Source organism: Procambarus clarkii, chromosome 56 (assembly GCF_040958095.1).
Source record: "Procambarus clarkii isolate CNS0578487 chromosome 56, FALCON_Pclarkii_2.0, whole genome shotgun sequence".
NCBI classification, from domain to species: Eukaryota; Metazoa; Arthropoda; class Malacostraca; order Decapoda; family Cambaridae; genus Procambarus; species Procambarus clarkii.
In genome coordinates this window covers 21,635,508-21,659,577 of record NC_091205.1, presented here as the reverse complement: position 1 = coordinate 21,659,577, position 24,070 = coordinate 21,635,508, and the positions used below count along the sequence as shown (strand labels likewise).

General features: G+C 49.3%; 2 protein-coding genes across 2 annotated transcripts in view; one reads left to right on the top strand and one right to left on the bottom strand.

The window, feature by feature from the left end:
- Socs16D (Suppressor of Cytokine Signaling at 16D) overlaps nucleotides 1–24,070 on the bottom strand; it is a 116,221-nt gene that overhangs the window by 90,730 nt on the left and 1,421 nt on the right. The gene's annotated exons all lie outside the window — the stretch shown is intronic.
- On the top strand, nucleotides 2,095–22,864 carry LOC123770711 (uncharacterized). The gene is made up of 3 exons (XM_045762823.2): nucleotides 2,095–2,428; nucleotides 14,587–14,716; nucleotides 18,837–22,864. The coding sequence occupies exons 1-3, from the start codon at nucleotides 2,335–2,337 to the stop codon at nucleotides 19,003–19,005; spliced, it is 393 nt and encodes a 130-aa protein (XP_045618779.2). The 5' UTR covers nucleotides 2,095–2,334; the 3' UTR covers nucleotides 19,006–22,864.

Genomic DNA, 24,070 nt, shown 5'->3' with positions numbered 1-24,070 from the left:
CCCCTTCTTTTCTGCTTAGTCTTAAAAGAAATCACCGAAAGCTTGTCCAGCGAGTTCAACATCTGGTTTTTGGATGATGGCACTATAGCTGGCACCGTAGACCACCTCTTGTCAGATATCAGGAAAATAAGGGAGCAAGAAGTAAGCCTGGGTCTCGTCCTGAACCCTTCCAAGTGTGAAGTAGTCTCCTCCAACCCAGACATCGTAGCTAGAATAAGGTCTGCCTTGCCTGGAGCCCATGTCATTAGGGCCGAGAACAGCACCCTCCTTGGAGCTCCCCTCGGGTCTAACGCCATTGAGGAGATCCTCGACAAGAAAATCGCAGACCTTAGGAGGATGGAAGACAGAATAGGTGACATCGATGCCCACGATGCTTTTTATCTCCTCACCAAATGCCTTTCCCTTCCGAGGCTAACCTACTTTCTGAGGTGCGCCCCATCTTACAACAACCCAAAGCTTGACGAGTATGACCTCCTACTGAAGACCATGCTGGAAAAAGTTGTTAACCTCTCCCTCAACGAATGCCAGTGGAAACAAGCCACTCTTCCTGTCAGGCTCGGTGGCTTGGGTGTCCGCACCGCCACCCAAATTGCTGTCCCAGCCTTCCTGTCTTCCTCCTCAGCATCAGATGACCTGGTTAAGGAAATTCTACCTGACACCCTGAGTGATGTAGCGGGGATACAGGACCCCCACTACACGGAATGCGACACGAAATGGGGTGCCATGACAGACCCAGCACTCAGACCAGCCATGCCGAAAGCCAAGAAACAATCCAGTTGGGACAGCCCCATTGTAGACAAAGAAGCCACAGCTTTGCTGGAGGCAGCAACAACCCCCAGTGATCGTGCACGCCTCACAGCTGTGCAGGCTCCCCATGCAGGGGACTTCCTTCTGGCAGTCCCTATGTCTGCGACAGGCACACGTCTTGATCCGCAGGAGCTCCGTATTGCAGTCGCTCTCCGCCTAGCTGCCCCTATCCACACTGTTCACAGGTGTATTTGCGGCGAGGCAGATGCTGACGAATATGGATTGCATGGCCTGCACTGTGGAAAATCGGGTGGTTGGCACACTAGACACGACGAAGTCAACGACATCATTAAAAGAAGCCTTGCCTCTGCTCAGTGTCCAGCGGAGAGAGAGCCCCGCAACCTACTGAACCGTGACTCTGTTAGCTTTGCCGGCCGACCAGACGGAATCACACTGCGTCCGTGGAAGGGTGGCAGGCAGTTAGCATGGGACTATACTTGCGTATCCACCCTGGCAACGACATACATCACCCTCTCTGCCGGCACGGCGGGAGCCGCAGCGACACACAGAGAAAAACAAAAGTCAGTCAAGTACAGGCAATTAGATCAAAGGTACAATTTCGTTCCAATAGGGTCTGAGACCCTAGGCCCATGGGGTGAGAGTGCAAGAAGGTTTCTTAAGGATCTTGGTTCCAAGCTCATTGACACCACAAGAGACCCTAGAGCAGCAAGTTTTCTCTTTCAGCGCCTCAGTGTCGCGATCCAGAGGGGAAATGCCCGCTGCATCCTCGGTTCCTGCCCGGCGTCGGAGGAGTTCGAGGAAATCTACAGCCTCTAGGAAGCGAACTTTTTCTTGTGTCCTCTTAATGTTTATTTTTTGTATAAAATCAGATATGTAACTGTATAACCTTGCATAATAAAGTGTACATCATAATAAATAAAAAAAAAAAAAAAGGGGGTGGTAGGAGAAGTGAACACTCTTTCGTATTCAGAGTTAAATGTCAAGTTTTTCCCTGAGTGCTCTGTGTTCCCTTCTCTGAGGCTGTGGGTCCCTATAAATGCACCAGTGGTGGTACCCCCCTATATATATATATATATATATTTCCCGTATATAACCTGGGTTTGTGCCGCTCAACACGTATATGTTTATAGATATATGTCATTATATCAAATATATCTTAAGCAATGTTTCATTTTGTTTTCCCGTGGCGCACACACGAGCCGAGCGAAGGCGCGGGAGCGCGCGGTGGTGACTGGCTGATCTTGACATTGAAAGGTGGAGAGGGGGACGACGTGACGTCACTGGGTAAACACGTTCTGGTAGCATATAAAAGCCAGCCCAGGCGATCACCAAGTTCAGAACACCTCACCTCCCTCGCGCAGTCGCATCATCATCCCCCCCAAAAGTGCTTCTTTTACAGTGTCTTGGCACGCGTTCTATACCCTCAGGACGCACGCAACCTCTCCTGTCGTAACTACAGAAAACTGCTCCTTTTTTTGGGCTTAACGTTACGTCAGCAGTCGAGGCTTGAAGACCTCCTCCTGAACGCTCGTCATCTGCTGTAGGGCCACACAGCGCTCACTCGCCATGGCCTACTGGGTCGTCCGGACTGCCCTTCTCATGGCTCTCGTCGCCTGCAGCCTCGCCGCCGTTGCTATCGGAATATCTGACATCAACCCAGGTAAGCCGAGCTCATCATGGCTCCTCCGGTAGCTTGTTCACAGCTCGTGCCTCCTGTGGCTCGAGGAGGCAGCGGGGAGCTTGTCTCCAGTCACTGTCGACTTGTGACCAATTCACTCGAGAGAATTCGTAGTATTTGTGTGCCTCGTATCTAAGTGTGTGTTTGCATCGCTGAATGGTGCCCCCGGGGACTGGAGGGAAGATTATTGGTGCCCCCGGACACTGGAGGGGCGATTAATGGCGCTCACGGGCACTGGAGGGGGATTAATGGCGTCCCCGGGCACTGGAAGGTGGATTAAGGGTGCCCCCGGGCACTGGAAGGTGGATTAAGGGTGCCCCCGGGCACTGGAGGGGCGATTAATGGCGCTCACGGGCACTGGAGGGGCGATTAATGGCGCTCACGGGCACTGGAGGGGCGATTAATGGCGCTCACGGGCACTGGAAGGGGGATTAATGGCACCCCCGGGCACTGGAGGGAGGATTAATGGCGCCCCCGGGCACTGGAAGGTGGATTAAGGGTGCCCCGGGCACTGGAGGGGCGATTAATGGCACCCACGGGCACTGGAGGGGGGATTTTTGGCATTCCCGGGCACTGGAAGGTGGATTAATGGTGCCCCCGGGCACTGGAGAGGCGATTAATGGCACCCACGGGCACTGGAGGGGCGATTAATGGCGCCCCCGGGCAATGGAAGGGGTATTAATGACTAATCATCTTGCCCAACAATAGAGACCATCTTTGGTCACTATTGTTGTGACGTGTGAGTGACCCATCACGCACACGTCCGTAACCCATCACGTACACGTCCCTGACACATCACGTACACGTCCGTGACCCATCACGTACACGTCCGTGACCCATCACGTACACGTCCGTGACACATCACGTACACGTCTGTGATGTGTAACATACCATTGACTTTGGCTGCGTTATGATGTGGCCATTGTCACCTACAGTCATGACACTGTCACCTACAGTCATGACACTGTCACCTACCGTCATGACACTGTCACCTACAGTCACGACACTGTCACCTACAGTCATGACACTGTCACCTACAGTCATGACACTGTCACCTACAGTCATGACACTGTCACCTACAGTCACGACACTGTCACCTACAGTCATGACACTGTCACCTACAGTCACGACACTGTCACCTACAGTCACGACACCGTCACCTACAGTCACGACACCGTCACCTACAGTCACGACACTGTCACCTACAGTCACGACACCGTCACCTACAGTCATGACACTGTCATCTTCAGTCATGACACTGTCACCTACAGTCATGACACTGTCACCTACAGTCATGACACTGTCACCTACAGTCATGACACCGTCACCTACAGTCATGACACTGTCACCTACAGTCATGACACTGTCACCTACAGTCATGACACTGTCACCTACAGTCATGACACTGTCACCTACAGTCACGACACCGTCACCTACAGTCATGACACTGTCATCTTCAGTCATGACACTGTCACCTACAGTTATGACACTGTCACCTACAGTCACGACACTGTCACCTACAGTCATGACACTGTCACCTACAGTTATGACACTGTCACCTACAGTCACGACACTGTCACCTACAGTCATGACACTGTCACCTACAGTCATGACACTGTCATAACAGCAACATAGCGGCAAGAATACTTCCACTATGAATTCCTCAACACAACCCTGCATAAAGGAGATGGAACTCAGAGTCGGCAAGGTCGACATTCTTAAGAATGTTTAGGACGGCAGCATGACTTCATCCACACCGTATATGGCAGCACGGAGAGCCCGCCACCTCTCTCTCTCTGTCTCCCCCTCTCTCTCTCTCTCCTAACACCTATCACCAACAGGTGGTTTGTTGACCCACCACAACACACTAACTGGTTGCTTCACCTGGCGTCGGGCCCTCACCTGGCGTCGGGCCTCACCTGGCGTCGGGCCTCACCTGGCGTCGGGCCTCACCTGGCGTCGGGCCTCACCTGGCGTCGGGCCTCACCTGGCACCGTGCCTCACCTGGCACTCTTCCTCCCCAAGTCTCAATGAATTGTACTCTGATTTCCAGCAATACAAACGATAAAATATTGGCAGAATAACAAACTAAGTGCCTGCTTGTAATGCTCTGCTGAACAAGGGCGTCTAACAAGACATAAGTTAAAAAAACAGCAGACGGTCTATTGGCCCGTAAGGGGGGGGGGAGGCAGCAGTTAATTATATCCACCCACACTAATTCATATACATATCTATCCATCGCTTGAAACAATCAAGTTAGCCCCCGTCTATTAGGTCACCAGGTAATGGGTTCTATTTACGCAAAGGTAAACTAGATTAGGAAGGTGGAACGCGTGAAAGTTCCCGCGAGGTGGGACCCCCACATTCCCATCTGCTTTCATCTCGGAGCTGTGGTGGGCGGCGGCGTTTCAAGTTTTAACTTGAGAGCGGAACTGCTGGCCATATACTGGAGTCTTAGTCACCTGAGGGAGGTGCCCGGTCTTCTCTGCAACCCCTCCCTTCTCCCACACACACAGATATGAATTATTACGTGACTCAGCCTGGGGGTTGGGGGGGTTCAATACCCTACTTGCTCTCTCGGGTGGGTTTCTGTTGATGTGTACTTCGCTGCTTGTGTCTGCCGGAGTGAGTTGGGATCCTTAGGCTCCGTCTCGCTGCCTTCTCTAATCTATGGCCGCTGCTATTAATGCATATGTTTGCTCACTTAAATGTACCGGCCTAGTTGTGCTTGCAGGGATCAAGCGTGTGTCAGTATACGCAGTCATAGAACTGTGTTTCAGAGGGTTGGTTGATCTCCAACCTTTGGACCCCGTCCTTTAGCTCCCAGTTATCTGGTATAATGAATCTCGTCCCTTGAAATGGTGTTATCTACTATCTCTTTCCCTCTCTCACTCTCTCTCTCTCCCTCGCTACTATCTCTCTCTTCCTTCCAGTTCTCTCTCACATTAAACTCTACTCTGACAGTCCGTTGTCTTGTTGTAGTCTACATCTGTGATCTCTCTTCTTCCTCAACGTGGTTGTTCAAGTTGGAATACTTCATTCATAAATGTCAGTTTAGTGCACTGATGGTTGGTTTTGTTTACATAAGTTAGGTAAGTAATTCACTGTAAACTAAGAGAAAGTTATACAAATTTTAAGGAGTAACATAAACTAATCATTCATCACTCAGTGAATTTATACAAAAGATTTTCACAGCCCACAGGGCACGACCCCACACACAGGGAACACGACTCCACACACACACAGGGAACACGACTCCACATACAGGGAAAACGATAGCGAGATTAGAAAACGAATAACATCCACATTTTCTTCAGGGGAAACTTTCTCTGACCTGAACAGAAAAGATACCCTCCAAAAGCCTATATATATTTTGCAGTGCATAAATTTGGAGTGCAATAATACCTTGCATCTTTGAGTGCACTTTAGAGGCGAGGGGGAAACGCGTGTGTGTATCTTGGGAGATGCACTTGACAAACACCCCCCCCCCCCCAAGGAATATCTGATCAGCCCGGCTGTTCATTCATACGTCAGGCTGTGAGCAGCAGCGTCCAACAGCCTGGTTGACCAGACGAGCTACCAGGAGGCCTGATCGGAAACCGGGCCGCCGGAGCCGTTGATCCCCGGAACCTCCACAAGGCAGGTAAGTAGCAATGAGCTAGAGATGGGACACAGTGGCACAGTGGCCTACTGTTTCTTGTGGCACAGTGATCTACCGTTTCTTGTGGCACAGTGGCCTACTGTTTCTTGTGGCACAGTGATCTACCGTTTCTTGTGGCACAGTGATCTACTGTTTCTTGTGGCACAGTGGCCTACTGTTTCTTGTGGCACAGTGATCTACTGTTTCTTGTGGCACAGTGATCTACCGTTTCTTGTGGCACAGTGATCTACTGTTTCTTGTGGCTCAGTGATCTACCGTTTCTTGTGGCACAGTGGCCTACTGTTTCTTGTGGCACAGTGATCTACCGTTTCTTGTGGCACAGTGATCCACTGTTTCTTTGTGGCACAGTGGCCTACTGTTTCTTGTGGCACAGTGATCTACTGTTTCTTGTGGCACAGTGATCTACTGTTTCTTGTGGCACAGTGGCCTACTGTTTCTTGTGGCACAGTGATCTACTGTTTCTTGTGGCACAGTGGCCTACTGTTTCTTGTGGCACAGTGATCTACTGTTTCTTGTGGCACAGTGGCCTACTGTTTCTTGTGGCACAGTGATCTACTGTTTCTTGTGGCACAGTGATCTACTGTTTCTTGTGGCACAGTGATCTACTGTTTCTTGTGGCACAGTGATCTACTGTTTCTTGTGGCACAGTGATCCACTGTTTCTTTGTGGCACAGTGGCCTACTGTTTCTTGTGGCACAGTGATCTACTGTTTCTTGTGGCACAGTGATCTACTGTTTCTTGTGGCACAGTGATCTACTGTTTCTTGTGGCACAGTGATCTACTGTTTCTTGTGGCACAGTGATCTACTGTTTCTTGTGGCACAGTGATCTACTGTTTCTTGTGGCACAGTGATCTACTGTTTCTTGTGGCACAGTGATCTACTGTTTCTTGTGGCACAGTGATCTACTGTTTCTTGTGGCACAGTGATCTACCGTTTCTTGTGGCACAGTGATCTACTGTTTCTTGTGGCACAGTGGCCTACTGTTTCTTGTGGCACAGTGATCTACTGTTTCTTGTGGCACAGTGATCTACCGTTTCTTGTGGCACAGTGATCTACCGTTTCTTGTGGCACAGTGATCTACTGTTTCTTGTGGCTCAGTGATCTACCGTTTCTTGTGGCACAGTGGCCTACTGTTTCTTGTGGCACAGTGATCTACCGTTTCTTGTGGCACAGTGATCTACTGTTTCTTGTGGCACAGTGATCTACTGTTTCTTGTGGCACAGTGGCCTACTGTTTCTTGTGGCACAGTGATCTACTGTTTCCTGTGGCACAGTGGCCTACTGTTTCTTGTGGCACAGTGATCTACTGTCTCTTGTGGCACAGTGGCCTACATTATGTTGTTACTTGCGTTTTATGGTCGTATGCCTTTTCTCTTCCCCCCCTCCCCCCCCCCCTCTCTCTCTCTCTCTCTCTCTCTCTCTCTCTCTCTCTCTCTCTCTCTCTCTCTCTGCGTCTTTCTCAGCTTCTTTCGCAGCAATTGACCGGGTTAACGGACCAGGAACCGCTGTGTGACCTCGCAAGGTCAGGCGTATGGGGGGGGGGGACGTGGGGAGTGGGTGAGAGGGGAGGAGGAGGAGTTGGGGAAGGAGTGGGTTAGGGATTGGGGGGAGGGATGGGGTGGGGAGGGGGGAATGGGCATCGAACTTTCAATGCGGGCGCGGAAGGTCGAATGTTCTCAGAGGGCGCTTCTGTGTGGCCGAGTTACTGGGGTGGTCGCTGGGTTGAGCTCCAGGTCAGGGTGACGCAGTTATGATGACGTGAGAACGAACACACGCACGCACACACACACACTTCCACTTGATTGACAGTTGAGAGGCGGGACCAAAGAGCTAAAGCTAAACCCCGCAAGCACAAATAGGTGAGTACACTCTCACAAATTGTGTTTGATAACAAGAATTGAATTGATTGATAGAATTGATAGCAAGCACAAATAGGTGAGTACACACACACACACATTAGGCTTATTTCGAGCACCCCCCCCCCCCCCACCAAGGTCGAACTACTGACCCTTCCCAGGATGAAGCACCATAACAAGCTGATTAATCACCGGTATTAATCACCGGTATCACCGGTATCACCTGAATCACATTCAGGTGTCTGGAAACCTAAACCAGCCATTTCTGTCTCGTCATGGATTGAAACCCGGGATTCCCGATTGCGAGTCGAGAACGTACCCAACTACACTATATATATCTCCTGGTCACCTCTCTTCCTTCTCCCCATATCTTTATTACCTTGCACTGGTTGAGATTGAATTCCACCAACCATTTGTTAGACTGTTCAGGAGACGGCTGTTGCTTGTAGGGTGTTGCAAGTTGGGTGTTGCTGGAAAGACAGAGCAACATCTTTCTTGCAAGAGTGGTAGGGGGGGGGCATTGTTGCCACATCTTTCCCCACTCTGCCCTATTTTAGACACACACACACACACTTAGCAGGGACGCTAAGCCCCCGAAATCATCTCAAGATAACCTCAAGAAGATAACCATGGCACGTGGTGCTGGTGGGGGTCCTTACTTCTTCAACTAGTCGGCTGTGAGTTAAAATGAATAAGGTACGAGGGACAGACTAAAGGAATTCATTCTCTCAGCCTTATAAGAGAGGAGAAACAGAGGGAACACATGATCACAACATATCAAATACTCGAGGTAAAATTGAACCGGACAAGTGAGTCGAAGAAACGTAAGGAAATACCCATCACTGTGCAGGGGGAAGGGAACTGTACGGAGGAAAGTGCCAAGACATTATGACTATATAGCACATGGAAGGGGTCAGGATAAGGATTTGGGGATGGGACGGGGGAAGGAATGGTGCCCAACCACTTGGACGGTCGAGGATTGAACGCCGACTTGCTTGAGACGAGACCGTCGTTCTACCGTCCAGCCCAAGTGGTTGGGCTGGAATCGACTTGAGAATTGCCCAGGACGGACCGAAACGTCGTCGTCCCTTCACCTTTTAGTGTGTGGTCTGGTCAACATACTTCAGCCACGTTATTGTGACTCATCGCCTGCAAGTGGTTGGGTGCTCGGTAACTCTATTGTACTGTAAGAGGAGTGTGTGGAAGCCACCTCCATTCACAGCTTCAGGAGTAAATACGAATTCAAACGCAAACAAAAAAGTTACAAAATTACACCATATACAAAAGAATAGTTGGGGTACAAAAAGCCATATACCTCGCTGGCCAGGAGTCACTGAAAGGAAGGTACTGATGGCCACCACCACCACCAGGGAGGTCAGAGGGTACCACCAGGGAGGTCAGGGGCCACCACCAGGGAGGTCAGGGGCCACCACCACCAGGGAGGTCAGGGGCCACCACCACCACCACCAGGGAGGTCAGGGGCCACCACCAGGGAGGTCAGGGGCCACCACCAGGGAGGTCAGGGGCCACCACCAGGGAGGTCAGGGGCCACCACCACCAGGGAGGTCAGGGGCCACCACCACCACCACCAGGGAGGTCAGGGGCCACCACCACCACCACCAGGGAGGTCAGGGGCCACCACCATGGAGGTCAGGGGCCACCACCAGGGAGGTCAGGGGCCACCACCACCAGGGAGGTCAGGGGCCACCACCACCACCACCAGGGAGGTCAGGGGCCACCACCAGGGAGGTCAGGGGCCACCACCAGGGAGGTCAGGGGCCACCACCAGGGAGGTCAGGGGCCACCACCACCAGGGAGGTCAGGGGCCACCACCACCAGGGAGGTCAGGGGCCACCACCACCAGGGAGGTCAGGGGCCACCACCAGGGAGGTCAGGGGCCACCACCAGGGAGGTCAGGGGGTACCAGAGCAACACACCCGTGAATGAATATGTCGTCCTTGTGGCGGAGGGGCGGTGCCGGGGGCGAGGCGTAAGGCAGGGACAAAAAAACACATTAGGGACGCCAGATTCCCTGGAGTAGCTCTGATGAAACCCCCATACACGCTTATAATGCACTCCTCTCCCTCCGTCCCTCCCTCCCTCTCTCTCTCTGTCTTTCTCTCTCTCCCCTCCCTCTGCCTGTGTCTTTCTCTCTCTCCCCTCCCCCCTCTCTCTCTCTCTCTCTCTGCCAAATCCGCCATCACCCACCTGATCCCTTGTATACCCCTACCCATCTGACCCCTTGAACAGCTGCGAGACAACTTGAAAACAACGTAGCAGATAAAACAAAGACTCATCCCATGCTGCTCCCCAACCACATCACGATACTACAAAAATAACTCATTTACAGAGAGTGACATGGACCTGTGTGATGAACTCGAGGCAAAATTCCATGTTATTCACATGAGAGCACGAGATTATAAGGATAAGTAAGGGATTATGTCTCAGCACTGGAGTACTTTGATATTACAAGAGACGAAGTAAAGCAGCATCTACTGTAGTTGAACTTCATTTACTGTGATATATAACGTCACTAGTAAGTAGAAAACCCCCCAGAAAGTTTGAAGACAGGAGCTGTAACACTAATATACAAAAAGGATACAGATAGGATGTGTTAAACTACAGGGACCTTGCATGCAGGCTCATGGAATAAGCTAACGAGTCTGTTGTAACATCTAGAGAGAACATCACTTATAACTCGACTCTAACAGGAGGTCAGGCACGGAAAAACTTGCTTCACAAAACAATATGCGTGGCAAACAAAACAAAACTGTGTGTGGCAACAGAGATCAGTCAAGAAAGAACGGTGGGCAGACTGAATCTTTACTGGGCTGCCTAAAAGCCTTCGACATAATGCTCCACATAAAACTAGAGCACTATTTGAAGAAAAAGGCAGCAGTGACAGGAAAAGTACTTCAGCAGTTAAGGGGATATCTAAGCAACAGAAAACAGAATCACATTGTAGGGGAGCTTTCACAGTGAATGATCTTCTAAGGGGGTAAGAACTCTCTCCCCCTCCCTCCTATCTGATGCCAAAATTATGTCGAGTATAAAACATAAAACTGAAAACCTACAGGCAAACCTTGGCAAACTTAAATAATGGGCAAACAAGTGGCTACTAGAGTTTAACAAAGAAAGTTCAAGACAATGGATCTGGCTATTGGGAACAGGAGACCAAACAAGTACTACCTTAAACATACCTATCAACCAAATGTCATCATCTGCATATGCGAGGTTGCCCAGCATAAAAACTCCCTTTAGAAATCTGAATAAAGATTCGTTTAGGACCTTGTATTCCACGCACGCCATACCATTAATGGATTCTGCAGCACCATTGTGTGTGTGGTTCTTGCCTCGTTAAACACAAAGCAGTAGACCATGTACACTGGCACCCACCTGACACCACGCACGCGGCGCCACCCACCTGCAAGACCTCAAGGTGAGATCAAATATATATGTATATATATTTTAGCACTCCCACGGGTGCAGTTTGTACCAGTTGAGGTCAGGCTGTGGCGCCAGCATTCTGTGCCCCACACCTGTAGAGACAAGGACGATGGTGGTGGGGGGAGAGGTGGGGGAAGAGGGAGATGAGGAGGGGGGTGGGGAAGATTGGGGAAGGGGGGGGGGGTGTAAAGGAGAGAGGGTAGAGGGTCAGGGGGACGAGGGGTGGGGGGGGAGAGGGAGGACCTGCTGACCAAGGCTCCGTACTACTGGGGTGCGCGAGGCTCCTGCATTCCTACCACGATCTTCCGGTTTTGTGACCCTTGACCTGATGGGGTAATTACCGGCTGGTGCTGGGTAGGCACCTCTCTACACAGCCTACCACACACACCACCCCTTCTACACAGCCTACCACACACACCACCCCCTCTACACAGCCTACCACACACACCACCCCTCTACACAGCCTACCACACACATACCCCCTCTACACAGCCTACCACACACACCACCCCTCTACACAGCCTACCACACACACCACCCCTTCTACACAGCCTACCACACACACCACCCCCTCTACACAGCCTACCACACACACCACCCCTCTACACCACCTACCACACACACACACCACCCCCTCTACACAGCCTACCACACACATACCCCCTCTACACAGCCTACCACACACACCACCCCTCTACACCACCTACCACACACATACCCCATCTTCACAGCCTACCACACACACCACCCCTTCTACACAGCCTACCACACACACCACCCCTTCTACACAGCCTACCACACACACCACCCCTCTACACCACCTACCACACACACCACCCCTTCTACACAGCCTACCACACACACCACCCCCTCTACACAGCCTACCACACACACCACCCCCTCTACACAGCCTACCACACACACCATCCCTTCTACACAGCCTACCACACACACCACCCCTCTACACCACCTACCACACACATACCCCATCTACACAGCCTACCACACACACCACCCCCTCTACACCGCCTACCACACACATACCCCCTCTACACAGCCTACCACACACACCAACCCCTCTACACAGCCTACCACACACACCACCCCCTCTACACCACCTACCACACACACCAACCCCTCTACACAGCCTACCACACACACCACCCCCTCTACACCACCTACCACACACACACACCCTCTACACCACCTACCACACACACACACCCTCTACACCACCTACCACACACACCACCCCCTCTACACCACCTACCACACATAATGTAGTGGATACAGAGGGGGGAGTGGGAAGGGGGGAGGGGTAGTCCAGAAAACAGGAAAAAAAAGATGCTGGGGAAACTGAGGTGAGGAGAAACCCATTTTTTATACCATACGTCATCACTTCCGCCACCACCCACCCGCCCGTTCTCTCCATCTCCCACTTCGTAAAAAATTGCAACTGTTTGGCCTAACCGGCAACGTGCGAACCCATTCACCCAGGGCCGAGGCCGCGGCGCAGAATACGTCTCTGTTGCGCCGTTGGAAATGTTACAAATCCGTTGCTGTTGTATAGGACTGGTCGATGCCGTTACGCATGTGACGTATTGGGTGAGCTGGGTTAGTTTATTTTGATATTGTATGGTGCTTGGTGTCCAATATCGCCTCCATCACCGTCTTCACCACCGCCTCTATGGTCCCCACCACAGCCATCATCACCATCACCTTCATCGTCGCCCTCTCCACCACGAGCCGAGAGTGTACCATGCGGGGTCAATGGCCTTACATGATCTTGGTGGTCACTTCTAGTCTTATCGCCTCCTTCAGAGCGAGACCAGCTACACGTAAAGGCAGGGAGACACGTATGTGTGTTTGCCTGCCTCTGCTTGGGGTGTGTGGGAGAGAGCTCATATGGTGCCCTCTTCTTGAGGTTATCTTGAGTTGATTTCGGGGCTTTAGTGTCCCCGCGGCCCGGTCCTTGACCAGGCCTCCACCCCCAGGAAGCAGCCCGTGACAGCTGACTAACACCCAGGTACCTATTTACTGCTAGGTAACAGGGGCATTCAGGGTGAAAGAAACTTTGCCCATTTGTTTCTGCCTCGTGCGGGAATCGAACCCGCGCCACAGAATTACGAGTCCTGCGCGCTATCCACCAGGCTACGAGGCCCCATCGTCGCCATACTCCGAGGTGCTGGCAACCTCCCATACATTTGTTCCCTTCGACGTGTGTGTGTGTGTGTGTGTGTGTGTGTGTGTGTGTGTGTGTGTGTGTGTGTGTGTGTGTGTGTGTGTGTGTGTGTGTGTGTCATTAAGAAATGAATGAGTAGGCAGAAATGAATTAATAACCAGCCTTGTACTGTCATCACGAGGCAGCAATTTCTTGTCGGCAGAAATGAAATCACGTCATCATGGTGTCCCAGATATGAGAGCGGGGTCAAGACGCCTTACTAACTAGAGGCCGACCTCAGGCCGCCCGTGAGGCCGGCCTGAGGCATGCGACATGCTTTTATGTACGTAGTCATAAGAGATTCTGAATCCAGAATCCAGTCTTGTGTGTGTGTGCCTTAGAGGAAGTAATTCAACACCACGTTAAGGCATATCGTCTCGGTAGCCATTACAGAAGCAGTACTGTTTCTGGACTCGTGTATCGTGACTGGCTCTTGTTAACCTTGGTTGGTTTAGCTGCTGATGAAGGGCCTCGCTCGCTAAGTACGTCGAAGGGCTCACTCGACCCTCTGGGAGGAGAGTCTCGCTATTCCCGGGTCGACCCCCAAATGCTTGTACCATTTAGCTATCTGGAGACTCCAGATAGATGGAGCATAACAAGATGCTTAATATAATCCAGTATCACACGTAACTTCAGGTTTCGGGTCCTCGTCTGGCAAGTCTAGTCACCTACCCGAGATCTGTAGAACTTCTTTGATGATCAATTTGACATCAATGCCTCAGTCAAGCTTCAAGCATCAATGCTACACTCTAGATGCAGGAATTTACGATAAATTAAAATTTAAATCATCAATGCTTCTATACAGCTACAGGCATTAGCGCTCACTCGCGCTTTAAAAACCCATTATTGATATGATATCTTGACCCTCTTTAAGTGTCTCAACCTTCATAGTGTACTAGTGACGAACACCTGAATTTCTAATGACCTGCTTCCCTCTCTCTCTCTACCCTGACAGAGTACCCTAACATGTGTTGGGTAGCGAAGGCGAACAAGGCATACCCACCCGGTACCCAGTGGCAGGAGCCTCACTGCACCAGAGCCGCTTGTACGAAGAACCGCTCCAGACTCACCATTGAGTACGCAACGTGAGTAACGCTCCAATTCTTTATGTACTGAGTCTCACTCATACTTTTGTGGTCCTCTCTCGTCGGCTCCTCTTCTTGCCTCTTGTCACTCAGCGCGATCCGTGGACAGAGACGGGTGGGCTCGTTTCCTTTCACCCGATGCGTTTGTTCACCTAACAGTGCATAGGCACCCAGGAGCTAGGCAACTGTATGTCTAGGACATACTCTATAATTCTTGTTCACACCGGAGTGTTCATTCTCACTCGTATGTTCACGCTTGTATATGTAAGGTGTGGCGTCGTTTGATATATCTATATCTTATAGACTCTGATGCATGTCGTGATGCCTTAGCCGGGTCAGGGCTAAGGACATTCGCTGTTATGTCCCAAGTTCTCTCTCAGATATTTTGTTTTTAGTCGTTTCGTAGTCTCTTATTGATGTGTTGGCTCTTTCCCTTGCGTCTCCTTCTCCCTCTCACTCCCCTTCTCCCTTCCTCTTCCTTACCTCCTCCGGTTTTCACTATCACTCTCTTCCCCTGCTCCCTCTCTCCCCCCCCCAAACATACCCACTAATTATTGTATACCGGACTCTCAGGGAAGCAATCATCGCAGCCTTCATACAGAGTTGTGGAGGCTCAGGACTTCCTGGTGGCCCGGGTCGCTCTGCCTCAAGTGTGGCCCAAACACTACCAGCTGCTTGCTAATTGTTTTATCGAGAGGGTCGCTGAGAAGGGGGGCGGGGGAGGGAGGGGGAGCGAGGGAGGGAGGGAAGGAAGGAGAGGGGGGGAGGGAGGGGGAGCGAGGGAGGGAGGGAAGGAAGGAGAGGGGGGGGAGGGAGGGGGAGCGAGGGAAGGAGGGAAGGAAGGAGAGGGGGGGAGGGAGGGGGAGCGAGGGAGGGAGGGAAGGAAGGAGAGGGGGGAGGGAGGGGGAGCGAGGGAAGGAAGGAGAGGGGGGGGGGAGGGAGGGGGAGCGAGGGAGGGAGGGAAGGAAGGAGAGAGGGGGAGGGGTGTTTGAAGTGATGAAAGGTAAGAAAAATGTGCAGTTCTTTCTCACCCTTCAGATGTCACTTCAAGATAAAGCGTAAGTACTTCTGACAAGATTAGCGTCTCACTACGTTTTCCAACATATTTGTTAATGTGAAGACAGTCAGCAAGCCTTCATGTGGGCCGAACACTCCCGTACATTAAGCACACTTTCCATCACAGAAAAAGCATTCTCAAACAGCAAACATTTACAGTATATATTATATATTTTCCGTGGGTAGGAATCTGAACTTAGCGGAGAGTTCACGATGGATGGAATTAGCAAGTTACAGTGTTCCACAAGTCTCACGCCCCTTGCATCTTGGTCTGCGATCTTCAGTGTCATTTCGCTCAAGAATCAACTCTTAAGTTTTGCAAAAGATCTTTTCCCCTGCTACGATAATATGCTATTTTTTGACCTGGCAAAAATAGCAGTCATTTACGTTGGTTTTCGACTCCAGTGAACCAGAGAACACACTCGGCCCAGTGAACAGTCTCCCTCGACCCAGTGAACAGTCTCCCTCGACAAAGTGAACAATCTCCCTCGACCCAGTGAACAATCTCCTTCGACCCAGTGAACAGTCTCCCTCGACCCAGTGAACAATCTCCCTCGACCCAGTGAACAGTCTCCCTCGACCCAGTGAACAATCTCCCTCGACCCAGTGAACAATCTCCCTCGCCCCAGTGAACAATCTCCCTCGCCCCAGTGAACAATCTCCCTCGCCCCAGTGAACAGTCTCCCTCGCCCCAGTGAACAGTCTCCCTCGCCCCAGTGAACAGTCTCCCTCGCCCCAGTGAACAGTCTCCCTCGACCCAGTGAACAATCTCCCTCGACCCAGTGAACAATCTCCCTCGCCCCAGTGAACAATCTCCCTCGCCCCAGCACATTAAGACGACCTTAGGTTTGAAAGACACTGATCAAGATAGTGTTCATCCCTCGGCACCAGACGGGCAAGCTTTCTGAGCCAGATGTCATCAAATATATACTCAAGCACTCAGACGAAACCCCTACATCTTTTCTCAATCATATTTTTAATTTATTAAACATCTTACGAGCTTGGAAACTTCACAACCAAAGGTCATTGTCATCAACTCAAAAGGCTGCGGAACTCTAAAATTGTTTAACAAATGCAAACAAAACCGCTACTACAACTACTATGACTGGATTATTACAACTGTTATTAATACTCATGATGTTACTGCCGGTGCAAAAGCTGCCCCTATACCACCACTATCAACAACAGTGTTGCTATCACACCGATCAAACAATTACCACCAATATTTACCCAGCGTTCGTCAGCTGACTCAGACACCTGTGAGCCACGTGTGTAGCGTCCGCTTGGTTAGGTGTGTGTCACGTCACCCCTGCACTCGCCTAGTTGTGGCTGCTGGGTCGACCACTAGCTCTTGGACCCCGCTTTTCTAGCCGCCGCTTGTCTAATGCAATGACTCCTGACCTATTGCCCTATCATATGTACTTTTAAAATCATGAATGGGGTTAAAATTTATTCCATTAATAATAATGGATTATTAATGGAATCCGGAACGCTGTCCATGTGTGTACTTGCTTCTTTTATGCCTGCTGAGTCGAGCTTTAACTCTTGTACCCCGCCTTTCTAGACACCAGTTGTCTAATGCAATGGCTTTTTTTTTTAACTATTTCTGTATCATATATACTTTTGTAATTATGAAAGGAGTTCGCTTCTAGAAATTACTCATGTAGTACACTCCATTTTCCAACCAATCTTGCTCTAAAACTATCTAGCATCTGTAACGTATCTCGTCCAAGCATCCATCCATGCTCCCTTGTTCTATTGGAATTCGTTTTGAACATCCTGAGGGTTTTTTTCCCACTCTGTCAATCCCCTTTAGTGGTTAGGTAAAAAAAAATAGTTTGGGTCCCAGCACCGATCCCTGTGGTACTCTGTTTACGCCAAGTCCGACATCTCCGCCTTCACTGTGGCTCTCTGTCTCCTGTCTGTTAGGTACTCTCTTACTATGTTGGTGCTCTTCTACTTATGACTGTCTCTCAAGTTTGTGTAATATTCTCTTGTGTGAAATTGCATTGCCCTTAGTGTGGGGGCCCCTAGTGTGGGATCCCCTAGTGTGGGGTCCCCTAGTGTGGGGTCTCTAGTGTGGGGTCCCTCGTGTGGGGTCCCCTACTGGGGTGGGGCAGTGGGCACCAACGAGGCGTTGACAGATGCTCGACTCAACTGTTTTTCCACATGTGTGTGTGAGATATTCTCCGGTGCCGCCATGTTTAGTGTCCAGTCAAGTGCGTGGAGACCATGTTGCTGGGGCCGGCACTGTGATGGGCTGGCACTGTGATGGGCTGGCACTGTGGTCTGGTACTATGCTCTTGCACCTGCTTCGTGTCCTGTTTCAACTGCCCCGTGTTCTCTCTCACCTGTCCTGACACGTGGGTCATGAGAGAGACAACACTAAGGTGACACCAATACAGAGAATCATTACTGTACACGTGAATTAGGATGCGAGGCAGGCAAGTGAAGCGAGATAAATAGAGCGAGAGATGCAGCCTCCTGGTCCACCAGACTGTCAGCTCTGCTGTCAGCGGAAGGGCCTACACCCCCCCCCTTCCATCCCCCAAGCACTGAATCAACAAGCAGGGATGCTGCTATCACAATCTATCTCTTGGTAGGTGACGTTTGCCAGCGTTCTCGGCTTCAAACTTAGAATCACCTATGCTCTCGTTGTTGCACTTATCGCATATGCGATACGGTTGCGATGCGTTCAGCTTTACGTATGCCGACGTCGGTTAGCCTATCAGTTCATTACGCAAATCGGTTCTAGGATATATGGAGGAAGGACTGAGGTAATCGGGTCTGGTATGCCCACGTCACTCGATGACGTTACCAAGTAGTCATGATGATCTTACTCATTAACTAAACTCATAAAGCTGTTGCATAAAAGCTTGGCCACGCCTGCGAGTCCCCAGGATAAGATGATACGCGCCGGATCATACACGCCTCCATACACGTCACATACACGTCACATACACGCCCCATACACGTCACATACACGCCCCATGTCTTGTACCCCTTCACCACTTGCGTTCTCCACGTAAACTCAACTTTTTACCGTGTACATTCTCGTCCACAGGTGCGGGGTGATGGGCGACGCACCCCTTGGGTGCAGGAAGGTTCAGAACCTGAGTCTGCCGTACCCACACTGCTGCCCGGATCTCTCCTGCGACAACACTGAAGCCACGAAGGAGGAGAATAACGAATCCGCGAACTCAATCGACGGCAAACTCGTCCCTTCTGCCTGATGGAGTTTCACACCTGTTTCGTGAGCATTCAGGGATTCTAAAGGTCTCTGATTTTAAGATTCCAAGAGTTCCAAGAATGGCCTAGGATTCCAAACGGGTGTCAAGAGGCTTCGAAGAAGGGAAGAGTCTATGCAGACTCTTATGAGCCTCACTGAGCCTATGAGAAGCGCGCTACACTGGGATCATCTGTAGCAACTTTACCCTCCAGGTCTGGGATATCCCAGAATAGTACAACCTCGGGCGAGGAGCGCCGAAGCCAAGGAACAGTTAAGCCAATGGTGGCCTTAAGTAACTTATACTCTTAAAGTTCCGTAGTTTACCACATATCACAAAGATAGTTTTTTTTATTTGTTAATCAAGCATATCAGCTTATATTTATTTTTGTACAGTATGTGTAGTATGTTAGTGTTCTATTGTTGATCTTCTGTTATTGTTCTACTAGAACTGTTTTTTCCTGTTGTTAGCTAATAGAGTGTGCCGTTAAGGACGGGTTTCAGTGATCAAGTATATCGTCTGTGGACCATCACCACACTGATAGTGAAAGCTTAAGGTTTCATACACCTTAATGCTTTGTTACATATTAAAACTGACAAATTTATATGTATATCGCTGAGATATATATATATATATATATATATATATATATATATATATATATATATATATATATATATATATATTATATATATATATTAGTTACCAAGTGGTCTCGGTAAACTATATATTATATAATATATGGTCACGGTACTGTGTATGTTAAGGGGTGATCCTGGACGGCATGGGTTCAAATTCTGGCCAGGTCAAATAGAGTTCTTAGTGATAGGTAATATATATATATATATGTTGTTTACGTTCCTATTATATGTATCTCTATATGTAGAGGTTTTAGGTATGGCCTGGAGCTGTTGGTGCCTGGCTTGGGTGACCCAGCTGCCTGGCTTGGGTGACCCAGCTGCCTGGCTTGGGTGACCCAGCTGCCTGGCTTGGGTGACCCAGCTGCCTGGCTTGGGTGACCCAGCTGCCTGGCTTGGGTGACCCAGCTGCCTATCTCACACATCCCCCTCGTATCTTTTCTGCTGGCAAGTGGCTTAATCATTTTGGCTTGCGTCTTATAGTCCTCTTGTGTTCAGCTGGGAGAGTTTAGCAGTTATTCCCAGTGCGTCTGGCTCCTGAATGACTGTATATATATATATGTTGTTTAGACTTGCAGTTACACCATAATGATCAAATGTTTGAAGCAATTCTTCAAACTGAAGCTAAAAAAAAAAGAGTCGAGGATTTGGCTATATCTTGAGAAATTGATGATAAGGATCTTGAGCACTTGATGGCTTATCTTTGAGGATCTGTTATGACTTCTTTGGTGCAGGAGACGACGGTGTGGACTCCTCCTCGACCTCTGAGGACGACATTGTGTGTGTGTGTGTGTGTGTGTGTGTGTGTGTGTGTGTGTGTGTGTGTGTGTGTGTTCGCCTGCTGGGGTGGAACTGAGAGTAATGTATTCTAATCCTCGTCGGCTTGTCAACACCAAAATGGTTCACATACATCAGGACAGTTCAAGCTAAAACGTAGAGCAGCTGATGACGAAACCTTGAGCAGCCAACGTGTTTACTAGCTGAGGTTAAGAATGCCATATGCAGCAGCTAGGACGACATATGTGTGGCAGCTAGGACGACATGTGTGAGGCAGCTAGGACATGTGGGGCAGCTAGGACATGTGAGGCGGCTAGGACAACACATGTGAGGCGGCTAGGACAACACATGTTGGGCAGCTAGAACAACACATGTTGGGCAGCTAGGACAACACATGTTGGGCAGCTAAGACAACACATGTGAGGCGGCTAGGACAACACATGTGAGACAGCTATGACAACACATGTTGGGCAGCTAGGACAACAAATGTGGGGCAGCTAGGACAACACATGTGAGGCAGCTAGGACATGTGCGGCAGCTAGGACAACACATGTGAGGCAGCTAGGACAAGACATGTGAGGCAGCTAGGACAAGACATGTGAGGCAGCTAGGACAATACATGTGGGGCAGCTAGGACATGTGAGGCAGCTAGGACAATACATGTGGGGCAGCTAGGACATGTGAGGCAGCTAGGACAATACATGTGGGGCAGCTAGGACATGTGGGGCAGCTAGGACATGTGGGGCAGCTAGGACAGCATATGAGGCAGCTAGGACAGCATATGAGGTAGTATATGAGGCAGCTAGGGCAGCATATGAGGCAGCTAAGACAACATATGAGACAGCTAGGACAACATATGAGGCAGCTATGACAACATATGAGGCAGCTATGACAACATATGTGACAGCTAGGACAACATGCGACAGCTAGGACAACATATGAGGCAGCTAGGAAAACATATGTGTGGCAGCTAGGACAACATATGAGGCAGCTAGGACAACATATGAGGCAGCTAGGACAACATATGAGGCAGCTAGGACAACATATGAGACAGCTAGGGCAGTATGTGAGGCAACTAGGACAACATTGTGACAGGACAACACGTGTAGCAGCTAGGATAACACGTGTAGCAGCTAGGATAACACGTGTAGCAGCCAGGATAACACGTATAGCAGCCAGGATAACACGTGTAGCAGCCAGGATAACACGTGTAGCAGCTAGGATAACACGTGTAGCAGCCAGGATAACACGTGTAGCAGCTAGGATAACACGTGTAGCAGCTAGGATAACACGTGTAGCAGCCAGGATAACACGTGTAGCAGCCAGGATAACACGTGTAGCAGCCAGGATAACACGTGTAGCAGCTAGGATAACACGTGTAGCAGCTAGGATAACACGTGTAGCAGCTAGGATAACACGTGTAGCAGCCAGGATAACACGTGTAGCAGCCAGGATAACACGTGTAGCAGCTAGGATAACACGTGTAGCAGCTAGGATAACACGTGTAGCAGCTAGGATAACACGTGTAGCAGCCAGGATAACACGTGTAGCAGCCAGGATAACACATAACATCAATGAGAATAAGTGTAACATATGTAGAAACTACGATGACATGGCGCAGCTAACATATGTGGCGCCTAGGAATATATATGGCAACTAATGTAACGGACACTGTAGCTAGGATGAGATGTAACAGCTAGGATGACGTGCATAGAGTGCTGTGGAAGCTGTAGTAGAACCTCTTGCCTGCTGTGGAAGCTTCAGCAGGACCTCTTGCCTGCTGGGGAACCGGGACTCAAATATCAGCGGAACCCGAAGAAACATAATTAATCCCTTAACGTCACATTGCGACAAGAGGCTTCACCATCTTTTCGGACTGTGTTGAGGAGAAACAGAAACTTGGACTGTAGCCTACTCGGGTGTCTGCGGGACGCAAGATAAATCTATCACGTCCATAACTTGGGTTCTAGTAACTAAAGTTAGTTTAGACACCGTCGCTTGAGTCCTACACAAGGTTGAAGGTGACTTGTATATAGATCTTGCAGGTAGCCAGAACCTGACTCCCACAATCCAATCGTTTTCAAATATATATATATTTATATATATATATATATATATATATATATATATATATATATATATATATATATATATATATATATATATATATATATATATTCAGCGATAATCGAAATCATTCCAATGCTATTTTTATTTTGTTAAATTATTTCTCTTTGAGGCAGAAGTTTCTTGTAGGGAAATGTTCCTACTAGAGAGAACATTCTCTCGCTCTACAACACGAAAGTGGTAGCCGCAGTTGTTGTAGTAGAGGTACAGTGGGTTGTAGAGGATGGGTTGTAGAGGATGGGTCACTACTGGTGTGGTCAGTGTGTATACTGTTTGTATAAACAAGTAGTAATTATGATCTCTAATAAATATTTCTTATATAATGCAGTTTCTTTTACCGATACAGTTTACAGTAAAGCATAAAGGATATTTTTACTGGAGTTTGATGGAGTTTATATAAATAGTAACGTGTTTTGTTTTATTCTGAATTCATGTATAAGTTCATATATGAAGTAATTTATTTTATTCAGGATATTATCTTAAGAGTGTTATATGTTGTAAATCCTTCTCCTCTTTGGATAAAATTCTGCCAGACAAATTAAAACTAACTTTGTCAGGATCAACAGTTTTATATATATATCAATACCAAGATTGATCAATTTACGTTGAAGGAGAGATTTAATGATAATCTTTTCAATAACATTTTCTCTCCCACTCTCCCCCCCCGTCCCCCCTCTCTTCCTAGTTCCCTTTTCTCTTTCTCCCCACTTACCCGCCCTCTCATCTTCCCCCTATGTCTCACCTCCCTATCTCTTCACCCTAACCTTCTCTGCTTTCCAGCCTCTAGAAGACAGACATTTCTATATGCATATATAGAACGGGTATCCGGCTGTACCCGGGTCTCCTCCCTTTCTTTCCCTAGACTCTTCACCCCATCTCACACTTGATCCCCTCGAACCTTCCCCCAATTTGTTCCTCTCCTTGTCTTCCACCCCCTGCTTCCCCTTCTCTCAGAAAATGTATTATTACGAAGCACTGAATGACCTGTATGCTTCTCTCAGTACATATATTACCATTACTGAAAACGCCTCAGGAATCATGTCATATATTTCCCCCCACCTCTGCAAATTTGGGTGAGCCTAGCCACAAGCGCCTAGTCTCCAACTTGGGAGAGACAAGCATTCTCTTAAAGGTATAGATTTTGCAAATCTGAAATTAAGTTAAAGCAGTTACCCATGACTTCAGAGGGATTGATATTAATGTCATTGTTGAAAATATTTAGATAAAGAGCTTGCTATCAAACGGTTCCTTGTATAACACACAATGAGGAACACATTAATGTCGAGCTTGGTGCGGCTGATGATTGGTTTCGGCTGTCCATAGTTGGGGACAGGAAGGCTGTTAATTTCAGGTCCTCCTAAGCCTTGAACAATGAATAACTGTTTCCAGGACGCATCTCTCAACAGGCGCCCAACTTCCATAGGAATTGAATCCAGGATCTGTCGATTGTCATCCACCTGTTCATCATTCCGTTATCAAGGTGAATTGTGTCTGGTCAGAAGTTGAACAAGTGACCACAACGACAGCCT

Coding starts and splice junctions, on each gene's coding strand:
- LOC123770711 (XM_045762823.2), top strand. CDS start 2,335: ATGGCCTACTGGGTCGTCCGGACTGCCCTTCTCATGGCTCTCGTCGCC. Junction 2,429..14,586: donor AATATCTGACATCAACCCAG/GTAAGCCGAGCT, acceptor CTACCCTGACAG/AGTACCCTAACATGTGTTGG. Junction 14,717..18,836: donor CTCACCATTGAGTACGCAAC/GTGAGTAACGCT, acceptor TCTCGTCCACAG/GTGCGGGGTGATGGGCGACG.